This window comes from Paramisgurnus dabryanus, chromosome 14 (assembly GCF_030506205.2).
Source record: "Paramisgurnus dabryanus chromosome 14, PD_genome_1.1, whole genome shotgun sequence".
Classification (NCBI taxonomy): Eukaryota; Metazoa; Chordata; class Actinopteri; order Cypriniformes; family Cobitidae; genus Paramisgurnus; species Paramisgurnus dabryanus.
In genome coordinates this window covers 29,208,338-29,235,215 of record NC_133350.1, presented here as the reverse complement: position 1 = coordinate 29,235,215, position 26,878 = coordinate 29,208,338, and the positions used below count along the sequence as shown (strand labels likewise).

Here is a 26,878-nt window from a genome sequence, read left to right as displayed (position 1 = left end):
TGATACATCAGAATTGCACTACTATGTTGAATGTTTATTTTATTAATGTTTACTATTTATTATGTTGACAATCCTCCAGCTCCTTAAAAATTTCACATTTTATATACACACTATAAATAATATACACGCTATACACACTGTAAATAATGTTAAGTTTACCTTGTTTATGGTCAAGTTTTTTATTGTTATTGTTTAGGATGACCTTTCAAAGTTGCACTACTGTGATAAATGTTTGTTTTGATTTAATATTATTTTCTTAATCTGACATGTCAAAGGTGCACTGCAAGTTTTTGTTATTATTATTATTATTATTATTATTATTATTAACATTGATACGTCAGAATTGCACTACGAAGTTGAATGTTTATTTTATTAATGTTTACTATTTATTATTTTATTTTAATAACATTTCTGTTCTGGTTTTTTATTTACCTTAAAAATCTATGCAAATAATAAATGTTTAATCCTTGCCCTCACATCGTTTCTGTGTCTATTTATATAGTCTATTAATTTGGCTACTCTATACTTTACGAATAAACAATTCTTCTTCTTCTTCGTTTAATGGCAAGTAGCACCAACTTTAAGGTGCATTATCGCCACCTTCTGTGTTGGAGTGTGGACAAGAGTTTGTCCCCACATAAAAAGAACCTAGATTCTCTTAATCAATCCTGTTATCTTTAAATAATGAAATGATCTCTTCAAGCCGTAACCGATTGTATTCTAAGGGTTCAAGTCAACAATTCCCACTTGCCTATTTTCCATCTGCAACGTTTACCCTTTCCTCAATATACTTTCGTCAAAAACAAACAACATGCTCTAAAAGCAGCATCTGAAGTCTAATCTCAGTTTAAAGCTTGATTACCACCATGTCGTCCAGCGTCCAGGTATGTGCACAGGAAAGGTCGTGACCTTTACCGTCATTCTTTCGCAGAGGCAATATCGTAGCCTATGAGGTTTATCCGAGGCGTGATCTTTGCTGGTTGAAAACTTTACCCAATACCCCGCCAGGATGACTTGAAATACAGTCAGCTTTGGCAATTTTTGCCAGTCTCTTAAGAGACTTACAAGGGCGTTGTAAATGAAAGATGTCTGCTTGTGTTGTTAGTAGTGAGATTAGGGGAATCAAAGTACCATCCCAATCGTTGGTGTCACATTCATTTCAATCTGTAATGTGGATGTCAACGTTAAAGATATTAAGGTTATGTTTTTACAGAGTGTTCTCTACGTCATATGTGATGATTTTGCGGAGAAAAGAGCAAATCATAAAAATGATTTAGCTGGCTTTTCACAGGCAGGGTCACGTTTTTGTCACACGTGCTTTATCTCGTGCACCTCAATAGTCAGTTCATCATGTTACGCAGACACACCTACACTTCCTTCAGCTTAGTAACGCTGCCTCTCTGGTGACGTTTTGGAGAACGGCTGCTTTTTCCTCAAGAGAAGACTGTCTCAAGCTGAAGCAAGACTTCTCCCCTTAAAGAGCTCTTACGTACTCTGTTAGAAGACTGAAGCAGGTGCCGGCTCATTCTGGCCTTCTAGTAACATTTACTCTGTCCACAGACCAATGAGTAATGAACAGGTCATGATAAAGAAATCCCAATCCTTGTCTGCCAACATTATCAGACCGTAGGAGGCATGAGAGGTGATGCCCTGGTACTGAAGCGTGAGCCCGGATAGCTCAGTCGGTAGAGCATCAGACTTTTAATCTGAGGGTCCAGGGTTCAAGTCCCTGTTCGGGCGATGAGTGCATGTCTGGTCCTGCCGTCTGCGATAGTCTCCCCTTGGCGTTTGGGTCGGCCTTGAGGACATATTGGATTTTGAAGGGCGGTTTCTCGGACAGGGATTAGACTTGTCCTCGACTAAAATAAATGTAAGAGCTGTCCAAACTGAAAAGAACTTTCACTGACACCATTGCCCTTTGCTTTGCCGTGAAATGCACACAAGTAATGTTTTTAATAAGGCATGATTGTTAAAACTAGTTGTATTGCTTAATTAAACTGAGGCCTAGTCCTGTCTTATCTTAAACTAATCCCTGTGCGGGAAACCACCCCTGAGAGACATTTTGCTTAAGGTTTGCAGATGAAAGTAAACAAAAAATTGATTGAGACCTCAGAAAATGAATGCCAAGCGCCTTCCGGCCGACGCACTCAGGCAAACCTGGAGGCACAGCCATGCCGGAGCCTGGTGGCACGCCGTGATCGTATAGTGGTTAGTACTCTGCGTTGTGGCCGCAGCAACCCCGGTTCGAATCCGGGTCCCGGCAGTCCACCCAGGGATGTGGGTGGATCATCCCAACGCTGACCCTTTTGTACCTACCTGACCGACAAGTTCTTTTCAGCACACAACAAGCCCAGAGGGTTCGCAAGGATGACTCGTTGTAGTCGTGGCCGAGTGGTTAAGGCGATGGACTTGAAATCCATTGGGGTCTCCCCGCGCAGGTTCAAACCCTGCCGACTACGTGTGTCTGCTCCCTGGCTTCAGAGCATCGCTTGTTGGTCGTTCCAGCTCACGAAGTGCTGTATTTCTGCTGCTCAAGTTGTTACCATTGGATTTGCGGATGGAAAACTAAGCAGCCTGTCGTAGTTTCTCCTGTGTGTGTTCAACAAGCAGCCCTGTTGTCAAGTGATGCAGCTTCCGTTGTCATATTGTCCATAAACAGCTCGCACAACATGAAACCAAAAAAGAGCTGGAACAGGTTTTTGTTTAGAAAGGATGTGCATTGTGGCTAATCGAGTTGATCCTAACCTGAGCCATGTTCTAAGATGTTAAGGATTAAGGCCCCACCCTTTTGTTTTCACAATTACCATAATTCCCTGCCCCGGCTTGTTGTCCTTAATTCATTTAAAAATGTTTTGCACTCATGCTTTTCCTAATAGACAGCGAATAATGAGTAAACCTCTGGTGAAGATCTCTTACCTGTCGAAAAGGCAAAACATACAGCAAAGCCATACCACCTTCTTCTTCTTCTTCTTCGTCGTTTAATGGCAAGTAGCACCAACTTTAAGGTGCATTATCGCCACCTTCTGTGTTGGAGTGTGGACAAGAGTTTGTCCCCACATAAAAAGAACCTAGATTCTCTTAATCAATCCTGTTATCTTTAAATAATGAAATGATCTCTTCAAGCCGTAACCGATTGTATTCTAAGGGTTCAAGTCAACAATTCCCACTTGCCTATTTTCCATCTGCAACGTTTACCCTTTCCTCAATATACTTTCGTCAAAAACAAACAACATGCTCTAAAAGCAGCATCTGAAGTCTAATCTCAGTTTAAAGCTTGATTACCACCATGTCGTCCAGCGTCCAGGTATGTGCACAGGAAAGGTTGTGACCTTTGCCGTCATTCTTTCGCAGAGGCAATATCGTAGCCTATGAGGTTTATCCGAGGCGTGATCTTTGCTGGTTGAAAACTTTACCCAATACCCCACCAGGATGACTTGAAATACAGTCAGCTTTGGCAATTTTTGCCAGTCTCTTAAGAGACTTACAAGGTCGTTGTAAATGAAAGATGTCTGCTAGTGTTGTTAGTAGTGAGATTAGGGGAATCGAAGTTCCATCCCAATCGTTGGTGTCACATTCATTTCAATCTGTAATGTGGAAGTCAACGTTAAAGATATTAAGGTTATGTTTTTACAGAGTGTTCTCTACGTCATATGTGATGATTTTGCGGAGAAAAGAGCAAATCATAAAAATGATTTAGCTGGCTTTTCACAGGCAGGGTCACGTTTTTGTCACACGTGCTTTATCTCGTGCACCTCAATAGTCAGTTCATCATGTTACGCAGACACACCTACACTTCCTTCAGCTTAGTAACGCTGCCTCTCTGGTGACGTTTTGGAGAACGGCTGCTTTTTCCTCAAGAGAAGACTGTCTCAAGCTGAAGCAAGACTTCTCCCCTTAAAGAGCTCTTACGTACTCTGTTAGAAGACTGAAGCAGGTGCCGGCTCATTCTGGCCTTCTAGTAACATTTACTCTGTCCACAGACCAATGAGTAATGAACAGGTCATGATAAAGAAATCCCAATCCTTGTCTGCCAACATTATCAGACCGTAGGAGGCATCAGAGGTGATGCCCTGGTACTGAAGCGTGAGCCCGGATAGCTCAGTCGGTAGAGCATCAGACTTTTAATCTGAGGGTCCAGGGTTCAAGTCCCTGTTCAGGCGATGAGTGCATGTTTGTGTCCTGCCGTCAGTGATTGTCTCCCCTTGGCGTTTGGGTCGGCCTCGAGGACATATTGGATTTTGAAGGGCGGTTTCTCGGACAGGGATTAGACTTGTCCTCGACTAAAATAAATGTAAGAGCTGTCCAAACTGAAAAGAACTTTCACTGACACCATTGCCCTTTGCTTTGCCGTGAAATGCACACAAGTAATGTTTTTAATAAGGCATGATTGTTAAAACTAGTTGTATTGCTTAATAAAACTGAGGCCTAGTCCTGTCTTAAACTAATCCCTGTGCGGGAAACCACCCCTGAGAGACATTTTGCTTAAGGTTTGCAGATGAAAGTAAAAAAAAATTGATTGAGACCTCAGAAAATGATTGCGAAGCGCCTTCCGGCCGACGCACTCAGGCAAACCTGGAGGCGCAGCCATGCCGGAGCCTGGAGGCACGCCCTGATCGTATAGTGGTTAGTACTCTGCGTTGTGGCCGCAGCAACCCCGGTTCGAATCCGGGTCACGGCAGTCCACCCAGGGATGTGGGTGGATCATCCCAACGCTGACCCTTTTGTACCTACCTGACCGACAAGTTCTTTTCAGCACACAACAAGCCCAGAGGGTTCGCAAGGATGACTCGTTGTAGTCGTGGCCGAGTGGTTAAGGCGATGGACTTGAAATCCATTGGGGTCTCCCCGCGCAGGTTCAAACTCTGCCGACTACGTGTGTCTGCTCCCTGGCTTCAGAGCTTCGCTTGTTGGTCGTTCCAGCTCACGAAGTGCTGTATTTCTGCTGCTCAAGTTGTTACCATTGGATTTGCGGATGGAAAACTAAGCAGCCTGTCGTAGTTTCTCCTGTGTGTGTTCAACAAGCAGCCCTGTTGTCAAGTGATGCAGCTTCCGTTGTCATATTGTCCATAAACAGCTTGCACAACATGAAACCAAAAAAGAGCTGGAACAGGTTTTTGTTTAGAAAGGATGTGCATTGTGGCTAATCGAGTTGATCCTAACCTGAGCCATGTTCTAAGATGTTAAGGATTAAGGCCCCACCCTTTTGTTTTCACAATTACCATAATTCCCTGCCCCGGCTTGTTGTCCTTAATTCATTTAAAAATGTTTTGCACTCATGCTTTTCCTAATAGACAGCGAATAATGAGTAAACCTCTGGTGAAGATCTCTTACCTGTCGAAAAGGCAAAACATACAGCAAAGCCATACCTTCTTCTTCTTCTTCTTCGTTTAATGGCAAGTAGCACCAACTTTAAGGTGCATTATCGCCACCTTCTGTGTTGGAGTGTCGACAAGAGTTTGTCCCCACATAAAAAGAACCTAGATTCTCTTAATCAATCCTGTTATCTTTAAATAATGAAATGATCTCTTCAAGCCTTAACCGATTGTATTCTAAGGGTTCAAGTCAACAATTCCCACTTGCCTATTTTCCATCTGCAACGTTTACCCTTTCCTCAATATACTTTCGTCAAAAACAAATAACATGCTCTAAAAGCAGCTTCTGAAGTCTAATCTCAGTTTAAAGCTTGATTACCACCATGTCGTCCAGCGTCCAGGTATGTGCACAGGAAAGGTCGTGACCTTTGCTGTCATTCTTTCGCAGAGGCGATATCGTAGCCTATGAGGTTTATCCGAGGCGTGATCTTTGCTGGTTGAAAACTTTACCCAATACCCCGCCAGGATGACTTGAAATACAGTCAGCTTTGGCAATTTTTGCCAGTCTCTTAAGAGACTTACAAGGTCGTTGTAAATGAAAGATATCTGCTAGTGTTGTTAGTATTGAGATTAGGGGAATCAAAGTTCCATCCCAATCGTTGGTGTCACATTCATTTCAATCTTTAATGTGGAAGTCAACGTTAAAGATATTAAGGTTATGTTTTTTACAGAGTGTTCTCTACGTCATATGTGATGATTTTGCTGAGAAAAGAGCAAATCATAAAAATGATTTAGCTGGCTTTTCACAGGCAGGGTCACGTTTTTGTCACACGTGCTTTATCTTGTGCACCTCAATAGTCAGTTCATCATGTTACGCAGACACACCTACACTTCCTTCAGCTTAGTAACGCTGCCTCTCTGGTGACGTTTTGGAGAACGGCTGCTTTTTCCTCAAGAGAAGACTGTCTCAAGCTGAAGCAAGACTTCTCCCCTTAAAGAGCTCTTACGTACTCTGTTAGAAGACTGAAGCAGGTGCCGGCTCATTCTGGCCTTCTAGTAACATTGACTCTGTCCACAGACCAATGAGTAATGAACAGGTCATGATAAAGAAATCCCAATCCTTGTCTGCCAACATTATCAGACCGTAGGAGGCATGAGAGGTGATGCCCTGGTACTTAAGCGTGTGCCCGGATAGCTCAGTCGGTAGAGCATCAGACTTTTAATCTGAGGGTCCAGGGTTCAAGTCCCTGTTCGGGCGATGAGTGCAGGTTTGTGTCCTGCCGTCTGCGAGCGTCTCCCCTTGGCGTTTGGGTCGGCCTCGAGGACTTATTGGATTTTGAAGGGCGGTTTCTCGGACACGGATTAGACTTGTCCTCGACTAAAATAAATGTAAGAGCTGTCCAAACTGAAAAGAACTTTCACTGACACCATTGCCCTTTGCTTTGCCGTGAAATGCACACAAGTAATGTTTTTAATAAGGCATGATTGTTAAAACTAGTTGTATTGCTTAATTAAACTGAGGCCTAGTCCTGTCTTAAACTAATCCCTGTGCAGGAAACCACCCCTGAGAGACATTTTGCATAAGGTTTGCAGATGAAAGTAAACAAAAAATTGATTGAGACCTCAGAAAATGAATGCCAAGCGCCTTCCGGCCGACGCACTCAGGCAAACCTGGAGGCACAGCCATGCCGGAGCCTGGTGGCACGCCGTAATCGTATAGTGGTTAGTACTCTGCGTTGTGGCCGCAGCAACCCCGGTTCGAATCCGGGTCACGGCAGTCCACCCAGGGATGTGGGTGGATCATCCCAACGCTGACCCTTTTGTACCTACCTGACCGACAAGTTATTTTCAGCACACAACAAGCCCAGAGGGTTCGCAAGGATGACTCGTTGTAGTCGTGGCCGAGTGGTTAAAGCGATTGGACTTGAAATCCATTGGGGTCTCCCCGCGCAGGTTCAAACCCTGCCGACTACGTGTGTCTGCTCCCTGGCTTCAGAGCTTCGCTTGTTGGTCGTTCCAGCTCACGAAGTGCTGTATTTCTGCTGCTCAAGTTGTTACCATTGGATTTGCGGATGGAAAACTAAGCAACCTGTCGTAGTTTCTCCTGTGTGTGTTCAACAAGCAGCCCTGTTGTCAAGTGATGCAGCTTCCGTTGTCATATTGTCCATAAACAGCTCGCATAACATGAAACCAAAAAAGAGCTGGAACATGTTTTTGTTTATAAAGGATGTGCATTGTGGCTAATCGAGTTGATCCTAACCTGAGCCATGTTCTAAGATGTTAAGGATTAAGGCCCCACCCTTTTGTTTTCACAATTACCATAATTCCCTGCCCCGGCTTGTTGTCCTTAATTCATTTAAAAATGTTTTGCACTCATGCTTTTCCTAATAGACAGCGAATAATGAGTAAACTCTGGTGAAGATCTCTTACCTGTTGAAAAGGCAAAACATACAGCAAAGCCATACCTTCTTCTTCTTCGTTTAATGGCAAGTAGCACCAACTTTAAGGTGCATTATCGCCACCTTCTGTGTTGGAGTGTGGACAAGAGTTTGTCCCCACATAAAAAGAACCTAGATTCTATTAATCAATCCTGTTATCTTTAAATAATGAAATGATCTCTTCAAGCCGTAACCGATTGTATTCTAAGGGTTCAAGTCAACAATTCCCACTTGCCTATTTTCCATCTGCAACGTTTACCCTTTCCTTAATATACTTTCGTCAAAAACAAACAACATGCTCTAAAAGCAGCATCTGAAGTCTAATCTCAGTTTAAAGTTTGATTACCACCATGTCGTCCAGCGTCCAGGTATGTGCACATGAAAGGTCGTGACCTTTGCCGTCATTCTTTCGCAGAGGCAATATCGTAGCCTATGAGGTTTATCCGAGGCGTGATCTTTGCTGGTTGAAAACTTTACCCAATACCCCGCCAGGATGACTTGAAATACAGTCAGCTTTGGCAATTTTTGCCAGTCTCTTAAGAGACTTACAAGGTCGTTGTAAATGAAAGATGTCTGCTAGTGTTGTTAGTAGTGAGATTAGGGGAATCAAAGTTCCATCCCAATCGTTGGTGTCACATTCATTTCAATCTTTAATGTGGAAGTCAACGTTAAAGATATCAAGGTTATGTTTTTACAGAGTGTTCTCTACGTCATATGTGATGATTTTGCGGAGAAAAGAGCAAATCATAAAAATGATTTAGCTGGCTTTTCACAGGCAGGGTCACGTTTTTGTCACACATGCTTTATCTCGTGCACCTCAATAGTCAGTTCATCATGTTACGCAGACACACCTACACTTCCTTCAGCTTAGTAACGCTGCCTCTCTGGTGACGTTTTGGACGACGACTGCTTTTTCCTCAAGAGAAGACTGTCTCAAGCTGAAGCAAGACTTCTCCCCTTAAAGAGCTCTTACGTACTCTGTTAGAAGACTGAAGCAGGTGCCGGCTCATTGTGGCCTTCTAGTAACATTTACTCTGTCCACAGACCAATGAGTAATGAACAGGTCATGATAAAGAAATCCCAATCCTTGTCTGCCAACATTATCAGACCGTAGGAGGCATGAGAGGTGATGCCCTGGTACTGAAGTGTGAGCCCGGATAGCTCAGTCGGTAGAGCATCAGACTTTTAATCTGAGGGTCCAGGGTTCAAGTCCCTGTTCGGGCGATGAGTGCAGGTTTGTGTCCTGCCGTCTGCGATCGTCTCCCCTTGGCGTTTGGGTCGGCCTCGAGGACGTATTGGATTTTGAAGGGCGGTTTCTCGGACAGGGACTTGTCCTCGACTAAAATAAATGTAAGAGCTGTCCAAACTGAAAAGAACTTTTACTGACACCATTGCCCTTTGCTTTGCCGTGAAATGCACACAAGTAATGTTTTTAATAAAGCATGATTGTTAAAACTAGTTGTATTGCTTAATTAAACTGAGGCCTAGTCCTGTCTTAAACTAATCCCTGTGCGGGAAACCACCCCTGAGAGACATTTTGCTTAAGGTTTGCTGATGAAAGTAAACAAAAAATTGATTGAGACCTCAGAAAATGAATGCCAAGCGCCTTCCGGCCGACGCACTCAGGCAAACCTGGAGGCACAGCCATGCCGGAGCCTGGTGGCACGCCTTAATCGTATAGTGGTTAGTACTTTGCGTTGTGGCAGCAGCAACCCCGGTTCGAATCCGGGTCACGGCAGTCCACCCAGGGATGTGGGTGGATCATCCCAACGCTGACCCTTTTGTACCTACCTGACCGACAAGTTCTTTTCAGCACACAACAAGCCCAGAGGGTTCGCAAGGATGACTCGTTGTAGTCGTGGCCGAGTGGTTAAGGCGATGGACTTGAAATCCATTGGGGTCTCCCCGCGCAGGTTCAAATCCTGCCGACTACGTGTGTCTGCTCCCTGGCTTCAGAGCTTCCCTTGTTGGTCGTTCCAGCTCACGACGTGCTGTATTTCTGCTGCTCAAGTTGTTACCATTGGATTTGCGGATGGAAAACTAAGCAGCCTGTCGTAGTTTCTCCTGTGTGTGTTCAACAAGCAGCCCTGTTGTCAAGTGATGCAGCTTCCGTTGTCATATTGTCCATAAACAGCTCGCACAACATGAAACCAAAAAAGAGCTGGAACAGGTTTTTGTTTAGAAAGGATGTGCATTGTGGCTAATCGAGTTGATCCTAACCTGAGCCATGTTCTAAGATGTTAAGGATTAAGGCCCCACCCTTTTGTTTTCACAATTACCATAATTCCCTGCCCCGGCTTGTTGTCCTTAATTCATTTAAAAATGTTTTGCACTCATGCTTTTCCTAATAGACAGCGAATAATGAGTAAACCTCTGGTGAAGATCTCTTACCTGTCGAAAAGGCAAAACATACAGCAAAGCCATACTTTCTTTTTCTTCTTCGTTTAATGGCAAGTAGCACCAACTTTAAGGTGCATTATCGCCACCTTCTGTGTTGGAGTGTGGACAAGAGTTTGTCCCCACATAAAAAGAACCTAGATTCTCTTAAGCAATCCTGTTATCTTTAAATAATGAAATGATCTCTTCAAGCCGTAACCGATTGTATTCTAAGGGTTCAAGTCAACAATTCCCACTTGCCTATTTTCCATCTGCAACGTTTACCCTTTCCTTAATATACTTTCGTCAAAAACAAACAACATGCTCTAAAAGCAGCATCTGAAGTCTAATCTCAGTTTAAAGTTTGATTACCACCATGTCGTCCAGCGTCCAGGTATGGGCACATGAAAGGTCGTGACCTTTGCCGTCATTCTTTTGCAGAGGCTATATCGTAGCCTATGAGGTTTATCCGAGGCGTGATCTTTGCTGGTTGAAAACTTTACCCAATACCCCGCCAGGATGACTTGAAATACAGTCAGCTTTGGCAATTTTTGCCAGTCTCTTAAGAGACTTACAAGGTCGTTGTAAATGAAAGATGTCTGCTAGCGTTGTTAGTAGTGAAATTAGGGGAATCAAAGTTCCATCCCAATCGTTGGTGTCACATTCATTTCAATCTTTAATGTGGAAGTCAACGTTAAAGATATCAAGGTTATGTTTTTACAGAGTGTTCTCTACGTCATATGTGATGATTTTGCGGAGAAAAGAGCAAATCATAAAAATGATTTAGCTGGCTTTTCACAGGCAGGGTCACGTTTTTGTCACACATGCTTTATCTCGTGCACCTCAATAGTCAGTTCATCATGTTACGCAGACACACCTACACTTCCTTCAGCTTAGTAACGCTGCCTCTCTGGTGACGTTTTGGACGACGACTGCTTTTTCCTCAAGAGAAGACTGTCTCAAGCTGAAGCAAGACTTCTCCCCTTAAAGAGCTCTTACGTACTCTGTTAGAAGACTGAAGCAGGTGCCGGCTCATTGTGGCCTTCTAGTAACATTTACTCTGTCCACAGACCAATGAGTAATGAACAGGTCATGATAAAGAAATCCCAATCCTTGTCTGCCAACATTATCAGACCGTAGGAGGCATGAGAGGTGATGCCCTGGTACTGAAGCGTGAGCCCGGATAGCTCAGTCGGTAGAGCATCAGACTTTTAATCTGAGGGTCCAGGGTTCAAGTCCCTGTTCGGGCGATGAGTGCAGGTTTGTGTCCTGCCGTCTGCGATTGTCTCCCCTTGGCGTTTGGGTCGGCCTCGAGGACGTATTGGATTTTGAAGGGCGGTTTCTCGGACAGGGACTTGTCCTCGACTAAAATAAATGTAAGAGCTGTCCAAACCGAAAATAACTTTCACTGACACCATTGCCCTTTGCTTTGCCGTGAAATGCACACAAGTAATGTTCTTAATAAGGCATGATTGTTAAAACTAGTTGTATTGCTTAATTAAACTGAGGCCTAGTCCTGTCTTAAACTAATCCCTGTGCGGGAAACCACCCCTGAGAGACATTTTGCTTAAGGTTTGCAGATGAAAGTAAACAAAAAATTGATTGAGACCTCAGAAAATGAATGCCAAGCGCCTTCCGGCCGACGCACTCAGGCAAACCTGGAGGCACAGCCATGCCGGAGCCTGGTGGCACGCCGTAATCGTATAGTGTTTAGTACTCTGCGTTGTGGCCGCAGCAACGGCGGTTCGAATCCGGGTCACGGCAGTCCACCCAGGGATGTGGGTGGATCATCCCAACGTTGACCCCCTTGTACCTACCTGACCGACAAGTTCTTTTCAGCACACAACAAGCCCAGAGGGTTCGCAAGGATGACTCGTTGTAGTCGTGGCTGAGTGGTTAAGGCGATGGACTTGAAATCCATTGGGGTCTCCCCGCGCAGGTTCAAATCCTGCCGACTACGTGTGTCTGCTCCCTGGCTTCAGAGCTTCCCTTGTTGGCCGTTCCAGCTCACGACGTGCTGTATTTCTGCTGCTCAAGTTGTTACCATTGGATTTGCGGATGGAAAACTAAGCAGCCTGTCGTAGTTTCTCCTGTGTGTGTTCAACAAGCAGCCCTGTTGTCAAGTGATGCAGCTTCCGTTGTCATATTGTCCATAAACAGCTAGCACAACATGAAACCAAAAAAGAGCTGGAACAGGTTTTTGTTTAGAAAGGATGTGCATTGTGGCTAATCGAGTTGATCCTAACCTGAGCCATGTTCTAAGATGTTAAGGATTAAGGCCCCACCCTTTTGTTTTCACAATTACCATAATTCCCTGCCCCGGCTTGTTGTCCTTAATTCATTTAAAAATGTTTTGCACTCATGCTTTTCCTAATAGACAGCAAATAATGAGTAAACCTCTGGTGAAGATCTCTTACCTGTCGAAAAGGCAAAACATACAGCAAAGCCATACTTTCTTTTTCTTCTTCGTTTAATGGCAAGTAGCACCAACTTTAAGGTGCATTATCGCCACCTTCTGTGTTGGAGTGTGGACAAGAGTTTGTCCCCACATAAAAAGAACCTAGATTCTCTTAATCAATCCTGTTATCTTTAAATAATGAAATGATCTCTTCAAGCCGTAACCGATTGTATTCTAAGGGTTCAAGTCAACAATTCCCACTTGCCTATTTTCCATCTGCAACGTTTACCCTTTCCTCAATATACTTTCGTCAAAAACAAACAACATGCTCTAAAAGCAGCATCTGAAGTCTAATCTCAGTTTAAAGTTTGATTACCACCATGTCGTCTAGCGTCCAGGTATGGGCACATGAAAGGTCGTGACCTTTGCCGTCATTCTTTCGCAGAGGCAATATCGTAGCCTATGAGGTTTATTCGAGGCGTGATCTTTGCTGGTTGAAAACTTTACCCAATACCCCGCCAGGATGACTTGAAATACAGTCAGCTTTGGCAATTTTTGCCAGTCTCTTAAGAGACTTACAAGGTCGTTGTAAATGAAAGATGTCTGCTAGTGTTGTTAGTAGTGAGATTAGGGGAATCAAAGTTCCATCCCAATCGTTGGTGTCACATTCATTTCAATCTTTAATGTGGAAGTCAACGTTAAAGATATTAAGGTTATGTTTTTACAGAGTGTTCTCTACGTCATATGTGATGATTTTGCGGAGAAAAGAGCAAATCATAAAAATGATTTAGCTGGCTTTTCACAGGCAGGGTCACGTTTTTGTCACACGTGCTTTATCTCGTGCACCTCAATAGTCAGTTCATCATGTTACGCAGACACACCTACACTTCCTTCAGCTTAGTAACGCTGCCTCTCTGGTGATGTTTTGGAGAACGGCTGCTTTTTCCTCAAGACTGTCTCAAGCTGATGCAAGACTTCTCCCCTTAACCCCCAGGGGTCCAAAAACGCGGGGACGCCTTTTGACGTGTTTTCTCCTTATCATAGCAGAATCAACTTAAAATACTCCATCATTAATAATCAAACACTTACGTGTTTGACATCATTTGAAACTCTGAAGGGTCCTCTTTAATTAGTTCACATTCACAATAACAAGAGATCTTTGTGTTTTTGTCAAATAAAGAAAATAAACAGGGTGCGCATTCAGACATTTCTGTCTCCGCCAGCTGTCTCTTAAAACACGTTACAAAAATCAGTTGAAACTCCGCGAATACTCGTCACACAAACATAATACACATATCCAAAGAAAGCCTGAAATGTCTACTTTTAAACAAGCTAATTATAATCAAAAACAAATATTTCCTGTTTATATAATCTGCATTGAAGTAAAGAGAGTACAGTTTTTCCTGGCTGAGCTCATTATCTCTAATGTGGTCACGCCCTCAGGCTGTTGACATGGTAATGAAGAGACGAGCAGTTCCAACAATAATAAACAAAGCGTAAAGTTTTATCAGATTTTAAGACTTTACCGCATGTTTGGATTATAAACTTTATACACACACGTGAGGAATATCTTCATTTATGTCTGGACATTGAGGAAGAGAAGCGTTTATCTTTAACGTTACCTAAGAAGAGGAACGATGGAAGATGCATTGGAGAAGGATATAACTTATTCCTGAAGAAACTGTAAGTCATTTGTCTTCATTTATATTTGCTATCATGTAATATGTTATGGCTTGTGCAGTTCAGCCTACATAAGCAACATTAGCAGACTGCACGCTTCGGATTTAAAAACGTTCGCATTGTTTACAAACGAGGGCGCGTGATTTCACGTAATGGCGGATTTCATTGATACATGCTGTTAAGTTACAGTGTTAGACAGAGTTATTCACTTTCGTATCCTTCATGGCAACTTTGAGTAATGCTGCACTGCTGTATCTTTTAAGTGTGTGCTGTAATATGATTCCATGTTTACATGCTTATTTATAAACGAGTACGCGCGTGATCACGTAATGGCGGATTTCATTGTTACATGCTGTGTACAGTGTTAGACGCAGTTATTCACTTTCGTATCCTTCATGGCAACTTTGAGTAATACTGCACTGGGGATCTGCTGTAATATGATATTGTTTACATGCAACGCATTCCATACATTGTGCTTTACACGCGACACCGTTTTATTATGAGCTCCGCGTTGTTTACACGGAGACGCGAGCTCGCGCACATCCATTTGCGATGTGTTTTTAAAGTTCATACTCGCTTACAGAAACGCGTTTAAAACCGAAGCTAGACGATAAGGGGATGGGCATCTGAAAACAGTCATCTGAAAACAGCTTTTTATATAACTAATCATTGCAGATGTTTATTTGAGATACTAATTTAGTTTATGATAGTTTATCTGAATGTAGTGCTATCATTTACCCATCAGTTATGTATGTAAGGGTATTTCTGTGGACAATTTGTGCTGACAGCTGTTCATAACTCTCTTACAGGTCTGCATCTCTCTCATCAGTACAAAACTATGAAGTGGAAAAACATATTCACACTCTTTGGACATAAAGTTATATGGTAACATGAGCCACATGAAGTTTACAGCTCTGTTGTTTATCAGTTTCTTATACAAGTTCAGTGTTTTAATAGGGTTTGTTTCCAAATAAATTGAAAATGTCCTACTGACCTTCATTTCTATTTTGATTATATTGTTAACTTCTTAATAAACCTCAAACAAACATGTCCATTTGTCCTCACATTCTTTACTGTAGTTCCCTCCTGCCTCATTATTATGCAGCTCATTATGCGAGCCTTTGTTTGCTAGCTGTCAATCAATCCTTCTCGCATATGGCCACTCTAAACAAAAAGTGTCTTACAATTTCTAAAATAATATATTGGTTTATGTGAATAAGTAGGCAGGATGATTTTCACATCATTTTAAAGAAAAAACTCTAGACTACTAGATTATGTTTAGGAAAGTCTTGTTAAAACATGTTTAGTATGGGTTTTGTGAACTTATATCAGTGACTTAAAAATTTTGCTTTTTTAAAAACCACGCATAAACCTTTTTCTCTCAAAAATACAAACATGTACATACATGTAGCTCATATAATATTTTAGCCCAGTTTGTGCTGAACACAGTGGTATGAGACACTTGCCATTATTATGTTTTAAAGCAACTGAAAAAAGACCAAATGTAAGACCATGTCAAAACCTCTGACAGTGTCCCAAAATGGTTGGACCCCAGAGGGTTAAAGAGCTCTTACGTACTCTGTTAGAAGACTGAAGCAGGTGCTGGCTCATTCTGGCCTTCTAGTAACATTTACTCTGTCCACAGACCAATGAGTAATGAACAGGTCATGATAAAGAAATCCCAATCCTTGTCTGCCAACATTATCAGAACGCAGGAGCCATGAGAGGTGATGCCCTGGTACTGAAGCGTGAGCCTGGATAGCTCAGTCGGTAGAGCATCAGACTTTTAATCTGAGGGTCCAGGGTTCAAGTCCCTGTTCGGGCGATGAGTGCATGTTTGTGTCCTGCCGTCTGCGATCGGCTCCCCTTGGCGTTTGGGTCGGCCTCGAGGACATATTGGATTTTGAAGGGCGGTTTCTCGGACAGGGATTAGACTTGTCCTCGACTAAAATAAATGTAAGAGCTGTCCAAACTGAAAAGAACTTTCACTGACACAGTTGCCCTTTGCTTTGCCGTGAAATGCACACAAGTAATGTTTTTAATAAGGCATGATTGTTAAAACTAGTTGTATTGCTTAATTAAACTGAGGCCTAGTCCTGTCTTAAACTAATCCCTGTGCGGGAAACCACCCCTGAGAGACATTTTGCTTAAGGTTTGCAGATGAAAGTAAACAAAAAATTGATTGAGACCTCAGAAAATGAATGCCAAGCGCCTTCCGGCAGACGCACTCAGGCAAACCTGGAGGCGCAGCCAAGCCGGAGCCTGGTGGCACGCCGTGATCGTATAGTGGTTAGTACTCTGCGTTGTGGCCGCAGCAACCCCGGTTCGAATCCGGGTCACGGCAGTCCACCCAGGGATGTGGGTGGATCATCCCAACGCTGACCCTTTTGTACCTAACTGACCGACAAGTTCTTTTCAGCACACAACAAGCCCAGAGGGTTCGCAAGGATGACTCGTTGTAGTCGTGGCCGAGTGGTTAAGGCGATGGACTTGAAATCCATTGGGGTCTCCCCGCGCAGGTTCAAACCCTGCCGACTACGTGTGTCTGCTCCCTGGCTTCAGAGCTTCGCTTGTTGGTCGTTCCAGCTCACGAAGTGCTGTATTTCTGCTGCTCAAGTTGTTACCATTGGATTTGCGGATGGAAAACTAAGCAGCCTGTCGTAGTTTCTCCTGTGTGTGTTCAACAAGCAGCCCTGTTGTCAAGTGATGCAGCTTCCGTTGTCATATTGTCCATAAACAGCTCGCACAACATGAAACCAAAAAAGAGCTGGAACAGGTTTTTGTTTAGAAAGGATGTGCATTGTGGCTAATCGAGTTGATCCTAACCTGAGCCATGTTCTAAGACAGACATGTCAAACTCAAGGCCCGCGGGCCACTTCCGGCCCGCGCTAAAATTATATGTGGCCCGCAAGTTAATTTCATATGTGCATTGCTAATGGCCCGCCAGCACATAGCGCTAAAACTACAAATCCCATAATGCAGTGCAACCGCTACTAATGGCCTGCCGGCACATAGCGCTAATACTACAAATCCCATAATGCAGTGCAACCGCTACCATGGTTCATGACCTCTAATCACCAAGCAACAGATCAAGCGCCAACCTCTCCTCCTTGCGTCTACTCGTCAGCGGTAAGCAAATAAATGCATGGTTCTGTGCCAAAGAAATGGCCAAACGAAAAGTGGACTTTGAAAACAGGGGCTTTCAAAACCGGTGGGAGACAGAGTATATGTTTGTTGAGATTGAAGGTAAACCTGTGTGCCTCGTTTGCGGAGGTAATGTGGCAGTAATCAAAGAATATAACTTAAGACGGCACTATGAGACAAAACATCAGGACAAGTGCAAAAACATGGACACAAAGCAGAAGCTACAGAAAGTAGAAGAGCTTAAAAAGAGTCTGGTGTCACAGCAGACTATGTTTAGAAAAGCAAAATCACAAAGTGAAGCTGTTGTGAAAGCGAGTTTTATAGTGGCGGAAGAGATCGCTAAATCAGCCCGGCCATTTACCGAAGGAGAGTTTTTGAAGCGCTGCATGATTAAAGTGTGCGACGTCTTGTGTCCAGACAAAAAGCAAGCATTTTTAAATGTAAGCCTAAGCAGAAATACCGTTGCTGATCGGATGTGCGAACTTGCCACTGATTTACAAGAACAGTTGATTGAACGAGGAAAAGACTTCATTGCATATTCCCTTGCTGTGGACGAAAGTACGGACGCGACAGACACAGCACAGCTGGCAATCTTTATCCGTGGAGTGGACTCCAGTTTATGCGTTACAGAGGAACTTTTGGGTATTAAGTCAATGCATGGCACAACCACAGGGAAAGACATATTTGAGGAAGTATCTAAGTGTGTACATGACATGAAACTGCCCTGGGACAAATTTACGGGACTGACGACTGATGGGGCACCCGCAATGTGTGGGGAAAAGTGTGGATTAGTGGGAAGGATGCAGGAGAAGATGAAGAGAGAGAACTGCACAGGTGAGCTGACAGTTTATCACTGCATTATACACCAAGAAGCACTGTGTGGTAAAGCCCTTAAAATGGAGAATGTAATGAGTGTTGTGACACAGACTGTTAACTTTATAAGAGCCAAAGGTTTAAATCACCGGCAGTTTCAGTCTTTTCTGCAAGAAATTAATTCTGAACTTGGTGATGTGCCCTATCACACAGAGGTGCGATGGCTAAGTCGAGAAAAAGTGCTTAACAGATTTTTTGAGTTACGTGAGGAAATCTGTCAGTTCATGAAAAGTAAAGGAAAAGACTCCACCTTTATCCAGGATGTAAAGTGGTTGCATGAGTTGGCATTTCTGTGCGACTTGACTAAGCATCTTACTGCACTAAACCTCCAGCTGCAGGGGCGGGACCGTGTGGTCACAGACATGTATGATGCAGTGAAATCTTTTCAAACCAAGCTGCGCCTGTGGGAGATTCAGATGCAGCAAGGAAACTTGTGTCACTTTCCATGTTGCCAAACAGTCATAAACCAACACTCCACTGCTGTGTTCCCCACAGCACATTTTGTTGATAAACTGAGCACACTTCACATTGAGTTTACACGACGCTTTGGCGACTTTGAATTGCAGAAATGTAATTTACAACTGTTTAGTAATCCATTTGCAGTTGATGTGGAAAAAGCACCTGTAAACATTCAGATGGAGCTGGTAGAACTCCAGTGTAATAGCAAGCTCAAGGCAAAGTATGATTCTGTGGGGCCCACACAGTTTCCCCAATTCATCCCTGAAACAATGCCTCAACTTCGCCTACATGCCGCTCGAATGCTCTGCATGTTTGGTAGTACATACCTTTGTGAGCAACTTTTTTCTCTGATGAAGATGAACAAAACGGCACACAGAAGTCGTCTCAGTGATGAACACCTCCACTCCACCTTGAGAGTTTCCACAGCTCAGAAACTAACACCAAACATGACTAAACTTGTAGCAAAAAAAAGATGCCAAACATCCCACAAGGACAAAATGGCATAAGAGAGAAAACCAAATATATGGTTTTGGTGTTTGTTGTTTTTTGCACTATTTTCTAAAATACAGTTTGTGTTTTGCAAGACTTCACTAGCTTGTTATTGAGACTTTATTAAAACTACAGTATCCTGGCTGTTTACTTTAAATTCATATATTTGATGTTTTTGCACTTTATCTGAGATGACAAGAGTTTATTTTTTGTAAAAATTTTACCATCATTTTTATACCTAGGAGATGTTCTTAACTTGTTGGAATGTATTGTTAAAAAATGATAAAATATGCATTGTAATAGTATTTCATTGAGGTAAATTACAGTATTTCGGCTGTTTACTTTTTATATATTTGATGTTTTGCACTTTTTCCTAAAATGACAATAGTTTATTTTTTGTAAAATTTTACCATCATTTTCATACCTAAGAGATGTTCTTAACTTGTTGGAATGTATTGTTAAAAAATGATAAAATATGCATTGTAATATTTCATTGAGGTTAATTACAGTATTTTGGCTGTTTACTTTAAATTAATATATGTGATGTTTTGCACTTTTTCCTAAAATGACAATAGTTTATTTTTTTGTAAAATTTTACCATCATTTTCATACCTAAGAGATGTTCTTAACTTGTTGGAATGTATTGTTAAACAATGATAAAATATGCATTGTAATATTTCATTGAGGTTAATTACAGTATTCTGGCTGTTTACTTTAAATTAACATGTTTGTTGCTTTTTGCACTTTTCTGACATCATAATACAGTTTTTGCAAAATTACCAGCTTCTTCATAGCTGAATTGTTCTCAACTTGCCTAAATGTATTGTTTCAGAGCAACTAAATGATATTAGTATTTTTTATTATTATTTTAATATTAATATTGTATTGAGAAAATGTACAGTGTTCTGGCTGTTTAAATTCATATCTTTGATTAAAAAATAGTCAGTTTTATAAATGTTCATCCTGCTTGGCCCGCTACTTATGCTGTGTTTTATGTTTCGGCCCCTTCTGTAAATGAGTTTGACACCCCTGTTCTAAGATGTTAAGGATTAAGGCCCCACCCTTTTGTTTTCACAATTACCATAATTCCCTGCCCCGGCTTGTTGTCCTTAATTCATTTATAAATGTTTTGCACTCATGCTTTTCCTAATAGACAGCGAATAATGAGTAAACCTCTGGTGAAGATCTCTTACCTGTCGAAAAGGCAAAACATACAGCAAAGCCATACCTTCTTCTTCTTCTTCTTCGTTTAATGGCAAGTAGCACCAACTTTAAGGTGCATTATCGCCACCTTCTGTGTTGGAGTGTGGACAAGAGTTTGTCCCCACATAAAAAGAACCTAGATTCTCTTAATCAATCCTGTTATCTTTAAATAATGAAATGATCTCTTCAAGCCGTAACCGATTGTATTCTAAGGGTTCAAGTCAACAATTCCCACTTGCCTATTTTCCATCTGCAACGTTTACCCTTTCCTCAATATACTTTCGTCAAAAACAAACAACATGCTCTAAAAGCAGCATCTGAAGTCTAATCTCAGTTTAAAGCTTGATTACCACCATGTCGTCCAGCGTCCAGGTATGTGCACATGAAAGGTCGTGACTCTGCCGTCATTCTTTCGCAGAGGCAATATCGTAGCCTATGAGGTTTATCCGAGGCGTGATCTTTGCTGGTTGAAAACTTTACCCAATACCCCGCCAGGATGACTTGAAATACAGTCAGCTTTGGCAATTTTTGCCAGTCTCTGAAGAGCCTTACAAGGTCGTTGTAAATGAAAGACGTCTGCTAGTGTTGTTAGTAGTGAGATTAGGGGAATCAAAGTTCCATCCCAATCGTTGGTGTCACATTCATTTCAATCTTTAATGTGGAAGTCAACGTTAAAGATATTAAGGTTATGTTTTTACAGAGTGTTCTCTACGTCATATGTGATGATTTTGCGGAGAAAAGAGCAAATCATAAAAATGATTTAGCTGGCTTTTCACAGGCAGGGTCACGTTTTTGTCACACGTGCTTTATCTCGTGCACCTCAATAGTCAGTTCATCATTTTACGCAGACACACCTACACTTCCTTCAGCTTAGTAACGCTGCCTCTCTGGTGACGTTTTGGAGGACGGCTGCTTTTTCCTCAAGAGAAGACTGTCTCAAGCTGAAGCAAGACTTCTCCCCTTAAAGAGCTCTTACGTACTCTGTTAGAAGACTGAAGCAGGTGCCGGCTCATTCTGGCCTTCTAGTAACATTTACTCTGTCCACAGACCAATGAGTAATGAACAGGTCATGATAAAGAAATCCCAATCCTTGTCTGCCAACATTATCAGACCGTAGGAGCCATGAGAGGTGATGCCCTGGTACTGAAGCGTGAGCCCGGATGGCGCTCCCTGCCACCTGTAAGTCGTGGTTATTCTTGGTTATGACAGCCAATCACGTTCCCCGCTGAAACCAAGATTTGCAAGCAACGGCCAATCAGCGTTCCCGGATGAAACCAAGATTCGCAAGCAACGGCCAATCAGCGTTCCCGGCTGAAACCAAGATTTGCAAGCAACGGACAATCAGCGTTCACGGCTGAAACCAAGATTTGCAAGCAACGGCCAATCAGCGCTCCTGGCTGAAACCAAGATTCGCATGCAATGACCAATCAGCGCTCGTATCGCTATCATGAACCTGTCTGCTAGTAACAACCAAGAATTGACCAATCAACGTCAAGAGCCCCCCAGAGCTTGCGGATTACGACCGGAGAAACATCTTCAGGTAAGTCACTTGTCAACAAAAATAAAGTAGCAAATATTTTAAATTGTTTTAAACGAAAAACCTCTAGCACAGACTAGCTTTGTAATTTAGGTAATTAATCCAAACTAATAATTAAACGTCAATTGTTATTTTATATATATGTATATATATATATATATATATATATATGTGTGTGTGTTGTTGTAATCGTTATAACGTTACTGTAATCAAACTTATATGTTTTATAGATTTGCCGAGTAATCAAAATAAAGTATAACGTTACAGTTTACTACATCTTTACTACAACTTCGTACACAGTAAGTTACATGCTTCTATTTTTAGTACAGTAGCAAATTTTTAATTGTTTTAAACGAAACACCTGTACCGTTAGACAGGCTAACATTAGCTTTGTAATTTAGGTCATTAATACAAACTTTTAATTAAACATCAATTGTTATTTTATATGTTGTTGTTATAATTGTTATACTGTAAGTTAATCTGTATGTTTTATAGATTCACAGAGCAATAAAGTATAACTGTAAGTTACTACAGCTTTACTACAGCTTCCTACACAGTAAGTTACATGCTTCTATTTTTAAAACCTTTAAGTGTATTTTGATGCTAAACTTACTTGTTTTATCTAAATAAATTGTAAATTCATGATTTAACGTTAAATGCTTTACTTTTAACGTTATTAGAGCTTACTCTGGAATATAATGCTGATATGTTAGTTAACATTTTGAATCTGTTGGAAAAATATATATATTTATATACATAAAATAATAAAAATCAACACTGTAAGGTGATCATGAGTAAATATATGCAATTTCTGCGTTATTAATGTGATTTTTTTTGTCAAAACATGAAATATAAATAGTCAGAGTCAATATGTTTGTTATCAGACATCAAAATAATATCAATCTATGCACAAGTTTTCTATTTTAGATGAGGGACTGTTATGAATGTTATGGAAGTGAAAAAAGACACACGTTTTTGAGAGAAAACATTTGTAGGATTTCAGTGAATTATTATGCACAAACCAGAAGCCAAAAACAAAACAAATGGAGAAGGGATGACCCTTTTTTTAGAACAAAAACAATGCATTTAAATGTAATTTTCATGTGTGCATTAAAGAGGAATATGTACTGTTATGGATGTGACAGTTCTGAAATGGTTTTTATATGATTATGAAAAAGACATACTTAAAATGCTTTAAAATCTTTAAGAAAGAGACCTCACACGGGTATAAAAACCACAAATTTTTGACATCTAAGCAATAAATGCAGTGAAAATCTTTGGTAAAAAATGTTTCATGGTAAGGTTAGCATTTGTAAGGAATTGCCCATATAGTAATGTAATTTACACAGCTGGATTACCAAATGTGTTTTCTTTTTCTCTGTAATATTTATATCTTCATTTTTTAATTCAGATGGAGCCTCGCTTCAGGAGACGGGCTGATGGCAGCCTGAATCTTTCGGACACACTGGAAGCAGCAAAGGTGAAGGAAGCCAACAAAGGAAAGCCTTACACAAGACCCCTGTCCCCGGAAGCTGTGCTGGACAAGGCCAAGAAAAGCTTAAGTCAGCACCATGGAGATCCAGCTAACAGAAAGCACCTGCTTGGTTTCTTTGAAATCCAGTTTAGTATCTTTCGTGGGCAAACATTCAGGTGGGTTGCAGAAAATGCACTAGGGTATGCTGCTTACCTGGTTGCATCTATGAAGAAGGACCCCACAGGAGGCAGCAAAGACTCTCAAGAACATGCCCACAACAAGGGGAGTTTCAGGGAGTATATTGAGCTCTTTCCTTCTGGCAAAATTGCCATTGCTATGAAGGAAGAGCAAAATGATGCAAAAGCTTCCAAGCACGATGCCCCTACTCAGCACGCTGCACCTACCCAGCACGCTGCACCCACCCAGCACGCTGCACCCACCCAGCACGCTGCACCTACCCAGCATGCTGCACCCACCCAGCACGCTGCCACCACCCATGCTTCCACTGCCTCTCTACGCTCCCTCTTGGTTGGGAAGTTGCCTGACCAAAGAACCCTGACCAAGACCATAAAAAGGATGGTTTCCCCCATCAAAACCACACCTTGTAAGCAAACATTTATGTGTAAAATACTTGGTTTGTTTTTAGTATTTGTTGCTGTTCAGGAGTCATGTTTAATTGTCCCTTGTTTTGTTTTGTAGCTTTGGCCCAGGCACGTGCACGACCCTCTGCCACCCTCACCGACCCGACTGTGTCCATTGAAGCCACCGCAGGGCCCTCAGCCACCCTAACCCACCCCTCTGTGTCCACTGAGATAGATGACAGCACACTGCTGGCAGAGGCAACTATGTTTGAGGAGGCACATGTGGCATGTACGTTTATACTTATTTAAAACAAATAACAAAATATTGAAGTTTCCTTTACAGGCATAATAAAGTAAAGTAAAACAATGGGTGGGTTGCACCGACAAGGATTAGGCCCAAACATTTAATCTTGTTTAAAAATAAACAGGGTTACATTTAAATTATCATTTTGATCCAGGTTTAAATTTTACATTAAACCTAGATTATGCATGACAAATGCGCTGGCACAGCATTATATCACAATATCTGAGCTTGTTTCCTGCCACATTGCTCCATTAATCAATACAATAGACTGTTTTAATAGATTGTCAAATGTTATTATTTTGAATCAACCCTTTAGATTTCCGATGCATGTAGGTAGTGATTTATAATACAAAAATGACTTTACCTTTGCCTGCATAAACTGTTTATTTTCTTTTGAATGACAACGTCAACATTGTTGCTGTTTAATTACAGCAAATTCATCGTGGCGGACAAAATAAATCACAGATGAAGGGTGTAGTTAAGGTTTTAATCTAAGATTTGTTAATCTGTGTTTAAATTGAAGTAGTGCAACACAAGTCAAATTAAAATTAAACTAAGATCAACAAACCCTGGATTAGCTCTAAACTGTCTGTCAAATTCTAGGCTTAATTGAAGCCTTGTTGGTGCAACAATGTGAATTAGTGTTTATGTTTTTTTCCAGCAAAACGAGTCTGTCTTCCAGCTGGATGGATACACACCCTGCCTGAAGTAGACCAAAGGTGGATATCCAAGGCCCTGTTCAGGTGGGCTGCACCAGGCCGTCCTGAGCTGATCTATAACAGGGTGGACAAACTTTGGTGGTATCCTCCACCGGTACCACTGAAGACCAGTAGTGCTCCTTCCTTGGAGAATTACTTTGGCCATCCTCTGCTGCTCTGGATGCCACGAAAGCTGTGGCAATTGAAGCTGACCTGTCCACATCCAGACTGTCAGAAAGACCTTCTGACCTCAGCTGGCCTGCATCAAAAGATCAGGGTCGTGATTGCTTTAAATAGTGTGTACTTTGTGGCATCTGAGTACCTGGCCTGCCGAAGATGTAAGAGAAAGGTCATCAGCTGGAGCCATGATATCGTCTCCCAACTCGACATTGGCCACAGAGTGCAGTTCCCCTGCATTCTAACCTCAAAACTTGCATGTGACTTTCAGGTAGTATGTTTGATGCGTCAACGAGGCCTGGGAAACACCAGCAGCCAGATCCAGCGCAAGCTGCAGGAGCGTCATGCTGAGGTCTGGTTGCAAAAAACAGTCCAATATCTTACAGATTGCAAGGGGATTGCCAGTGCTGTCACATCAAGCTTGATACTGCCTGTGACATTTGAACCGCTTCCTCCAATGCCTTCTGTCCCTAAGCACCGGTGGCAGATGCAGGTCTATGCCCAGGATGTCCTGCAACGGCTGGATGAGATCAAGGCCGCTATAACATCACAATATGGTCGGATCTTAAAAATGGATTCCACAAAAAAAGTAGCCAGAAAACTAGCAGGACCCAGCTATGGCACCGCTGCCTGGGCAACCAATGTTGGAAATGAGCATGGACAGGTGATCATGTCCGTGCTCACAGCAAGTGAGGGTTTTGGTCTTGGGCCAATGATTGAAGGCCTCATTAGGAGATACAGAGTGGCTGGGGTAGCTCCTCCCGAGGTACTGTATGTGGACCGAGACTGCTGTGGCAACACTCTTCTGAGGAGGATGTTTGAAGAGTGGGAGCAAATGACCATCCGGTTGGATATATGGCACTTTATGAGGAGATTTTCTGTGGGTTGCACCACCGACTGTCACCCGTTATATGCCACATTTATGAGTCGCCTCAGCCACTGTATTTTCATGTGGGACCAGGATGACCTGACGGCCCTGAAGATGGCAAAGCGTGCAGAGCTAGAAGCTGACTGGAGACCATCATCTGAAGCTGATGTACTGCGCCGTATCAGCCGTAGCGAGCTAGCCCTACATTGCAGGAGAACCACTCGTGGGACCAAGGAGACCCTGACGATGATTGAGCGCCTCATTCAGGCCTTTGAAGGAGATGCTGGTCGTGACACTCTGGGAGTCCCTTTAATAAACTCAGCCCGGATGAGTGAGATCATAAAGTCCCAGCGAAAGCATGTGGCCTGCATCCAGGATCCTCAAGGTGTGCAGCTCTACATGCAGAAGGGCACTTTAATGAAGGGAGGGCATCGTCTGCCAACTTACCGCTGTGCCAGAGGTTCTACTTCGCTGGAGTCTTTTCATCTGCACCTCAACAGATTCATCCCAGGTAAGTTATTTTAGTCACAGAATTTTTTTAATAAGATTTTACTTAATTATATATTGAAATAATTATGAGAATAGCAAGAACAGTTATTTATGTATTTATATGATTTTTTTAATGTACAGGCACGCTGGCAAGTGACACCTTTTTTCAGGCGTATCTTTTGGATGGACTTGCAAGGTGGAATGAGGACCGGGCTGTGGCAGCAACAACTGATGAGCAGCAGCCACATTCCTATAGTCATCTTCTCCGTCATGCTGCCAATATTCTTGCAGAGGAGGTCATGGGCATGAAAATCAGCCCTTATGTTGGGCCAAGAAAGTACACTGGTAGATAACTGTTTGTTGTTTTTGGTGACAATT

The 26,878-nt window shown here is 42.2% G+C and overlaps 1 protein-coding gene and 20 non-coding genes across 21 annotated transcripts; all 21 read left to right on the top strand.

Annotated features, from left to right (window-relative positions):
• The first annotated feature begins 919 nt into the window (after window positions 1-919).
• Window positions 920-1,060, top strand: LOC135719526 (U4 spliceosomal RNA). The gene has a single exon (XR_010521161.1). It is a non-coding gene; the product is annotated as a U4 spliceosomal RNA (small nuclear RNA).
• Window positions 1,061-1,667: 607 nt separating this feature from the next.
• trnak-uuu (transfer RNA lysine (anticodon UUU)) lies at window positions 1,668-1,740 on the top strand. The gene has a single exon. It is a non-coding gene; the product is annotated as a tRNA-Lys (tRNA).
• Window positions 1,741-2,377: 637 nt separating this feature from the next.
• Window positions 2,378-2,459, top strand: trnas-uga (transfer RNA serine (anticodon UGA)). The gene has a single exon. It is a non-coding gene; the product is annotated as a tRNA-Ser (tRNA).
• An 880-nt stretch (window positions 2,460-3,339) lies between these two features.
• Window positions 3,340-3,480, top strand: LOC135719546 (U4 spliceosomal RNA). Its single transcript, XR_010521179.1, has one exon. It is a non-coding gene; the product is annotated as a U4 spliceosomal RNA (small nuclear RNA).
• Window positions 3,481-4,087: 607 nt separating this feature from the next.
• trnak-uuu (transfer RNA lysine (anticodon UUU)) lies at window positions 4,088-4,160 on the top strand. The gene has a single exon. It is a non-coding gene; the product is annotated as a tRNA-Lys (tRNA).
• Window positions 4,161-4,792: 632 nt separating this feature from the next.
• trnas-uga (transfer RNA serine (anticodon UGA)) lies at window positions 4,793-4,874 on the top strand. Its single transcript has one exon. It is a non-coding gene; the product is annotated as a tRNA-Ser (tRNA).
• An 874-nt stretch (window positions 4,875-5,748) lies between these two features.
• Window positions 5,749-5,889, top strand: LOC135719536 (U4 spliceosomal RNA). Its single transcript, XR_010521170.1, has one exon. It is a non-coding gene; the product is annotated as a U4 spliceosomal RNA (small nuclear RNA).
• A 608-nt stretch (window positions 5,890-6,497) lies between these two features.
• trnak-uuu (transfer RNA lysine (anticodon UUU)) lies at window positions 6,498-6,570 on the top strand. The gene has a single exon. It is a non-coding gene; the product is annotated as a tRNA-Lys (tRNA).
• A 633-nt stretch (window positions 6,571-7,203) lies between these two features.
• Window positions 7,204-7,286, top strand: trnas-uga (transfer RNA serine (anticodon UGA)). The gene has a single exon. It is a non-coding gene; the product is annotated as a tRNA-Ser (tRNA).
• Window positions 7,287-8,153: 867 nt separating this feature from the next.
• Window positions 8,154-8,294, top strand: LOC135719525 (U4 spliceosomal RNA). Its single transcript, XR_010521160.1, has one exon. It is a non-coding gene; the product is annotated as a U4 spliceosomal RNA (small nuclear RNA).
• A 607-nt stretch (window positions 8,295-8,901) lies between these two features.
• trnak-uuu (transfer RNA lysine (anticodon UUU)) lies at window positions 8,902-8,974 on the top strand. Its single transcript has one exon. It is a non-coding gene; the product is annotated as a tRNA-Lys (tRNA).
• Window positions 8,975-9,602: 628 nt separating this feature from the next.
• trnas-uga (transfer RNA serine (anticodon UGA)) lies at window positions 9,603-9,684 on the top strand. The gene has a single exon. It is a non-coding gene; the product is annotated as a tRNA-Ser (tRNA).
• An 871-nt stretch (window positions 9,685-10,555) lies between these two features.
• LOC135719533 (U4 spliceosomal RNA) lies at window positions 10,556-10,696 on the top strand. Its single transcript, XR_010521167.1, has one exon. It is a non-coding gene; the product is annotated as a U4 spliceosomal RNA (small nuclear RNA).
• Window positions 10,697-11,303: 607 nt separating this feature from the next.
• trnak-uuu (transfer RNA lysine (anticodon UUU)) lies at window positions 11,304-11,376 on the top strand. The gene has a single exon. It is a non-coding gene; the product is annotated as a tRNA-Lys (tRNA).
• A 628-nt stretch (window positions 11,377-12,004) lies between these two features.
• On the top strand, window positions 12,005-12,086 carry trnas-uga (transfer RNA serine (anticodon UGA)). Its single transcript has one exon. It is a non-coding gene; the product is annotated as a tRNA-Ser (tRNA).
• Window positions 12,087-12,957: 871 nt separating this feature from the next.
• Window positions 12,958-13,098, top strand: LOC135719547 (U4 spliceosomal RNA). The gene has a single exon (XR_010521180.1). It is a non-coding gene; the product is annotated as a U4 spliceosomal RNA (small nuclear RNA).
• Window positions 13,099-15,956: 2,858 nt separating this feature from the next.
• trnak-uuu (transfer RNA lysine (anticodon UUU)) lies at window positions 15,957-16,029 on the top strand. Its single transcript has one exon. It is a non-coding gene; the product is annotated as a tRNA-Lys (tRNA).
• A 447-nt stretch (window positions 16,030-16,476) lies between these two features.
• On the top strand, window positions 16,477-16,548 carry trnah-gug (transfer RNA histidin (anticodon GUG)). The gene has a single exon. It is a non-coding gene; the product is annotated as a tRNA-His (tRNA).
• A 114-nt stretch (window positions 16,549-16,662) lies between these two features.
• trnas-uga (transfer RNA serine (anticodon UGA)) lies at window positions 16,663-16,744 on the top strand. The gene has a single exon. It is a non-coding gene; the product is annotated as a tRNA-Ser (tRNA).
• Window positions 16,745-17,368: 624 nt separating this feature from the next.
• Window positions 17,369-19,186, top strand: LOC135719374 (general transcription factor II-I repeat domain-containing protein 2-like). Its single transcript, XM_065242063.1, has one exon. The coding sequence runs from the start codon at window positions 17,369-17,371 to the stop codon at window positions 19,184-19,186; it is 1,818 nt and encodes a 605-aa protein (XP_065098135.1).
• Window positions 19,187-20,778: 1,592 nt separating this feature from the next.
• LOC135719548 (U4 spliceosomal RNA) lies at window positions 20,779-20,919 on the top strand. Its single transcript, XR_010521181.1, has one exon. It is a non-coding gene; the product is annotated as a U4 spliceosomal RNA (small nuclear RNA).
• The last annotated feature ends 5,959 nt before the right edge of the window (window positions 20,920-26,878 follow it).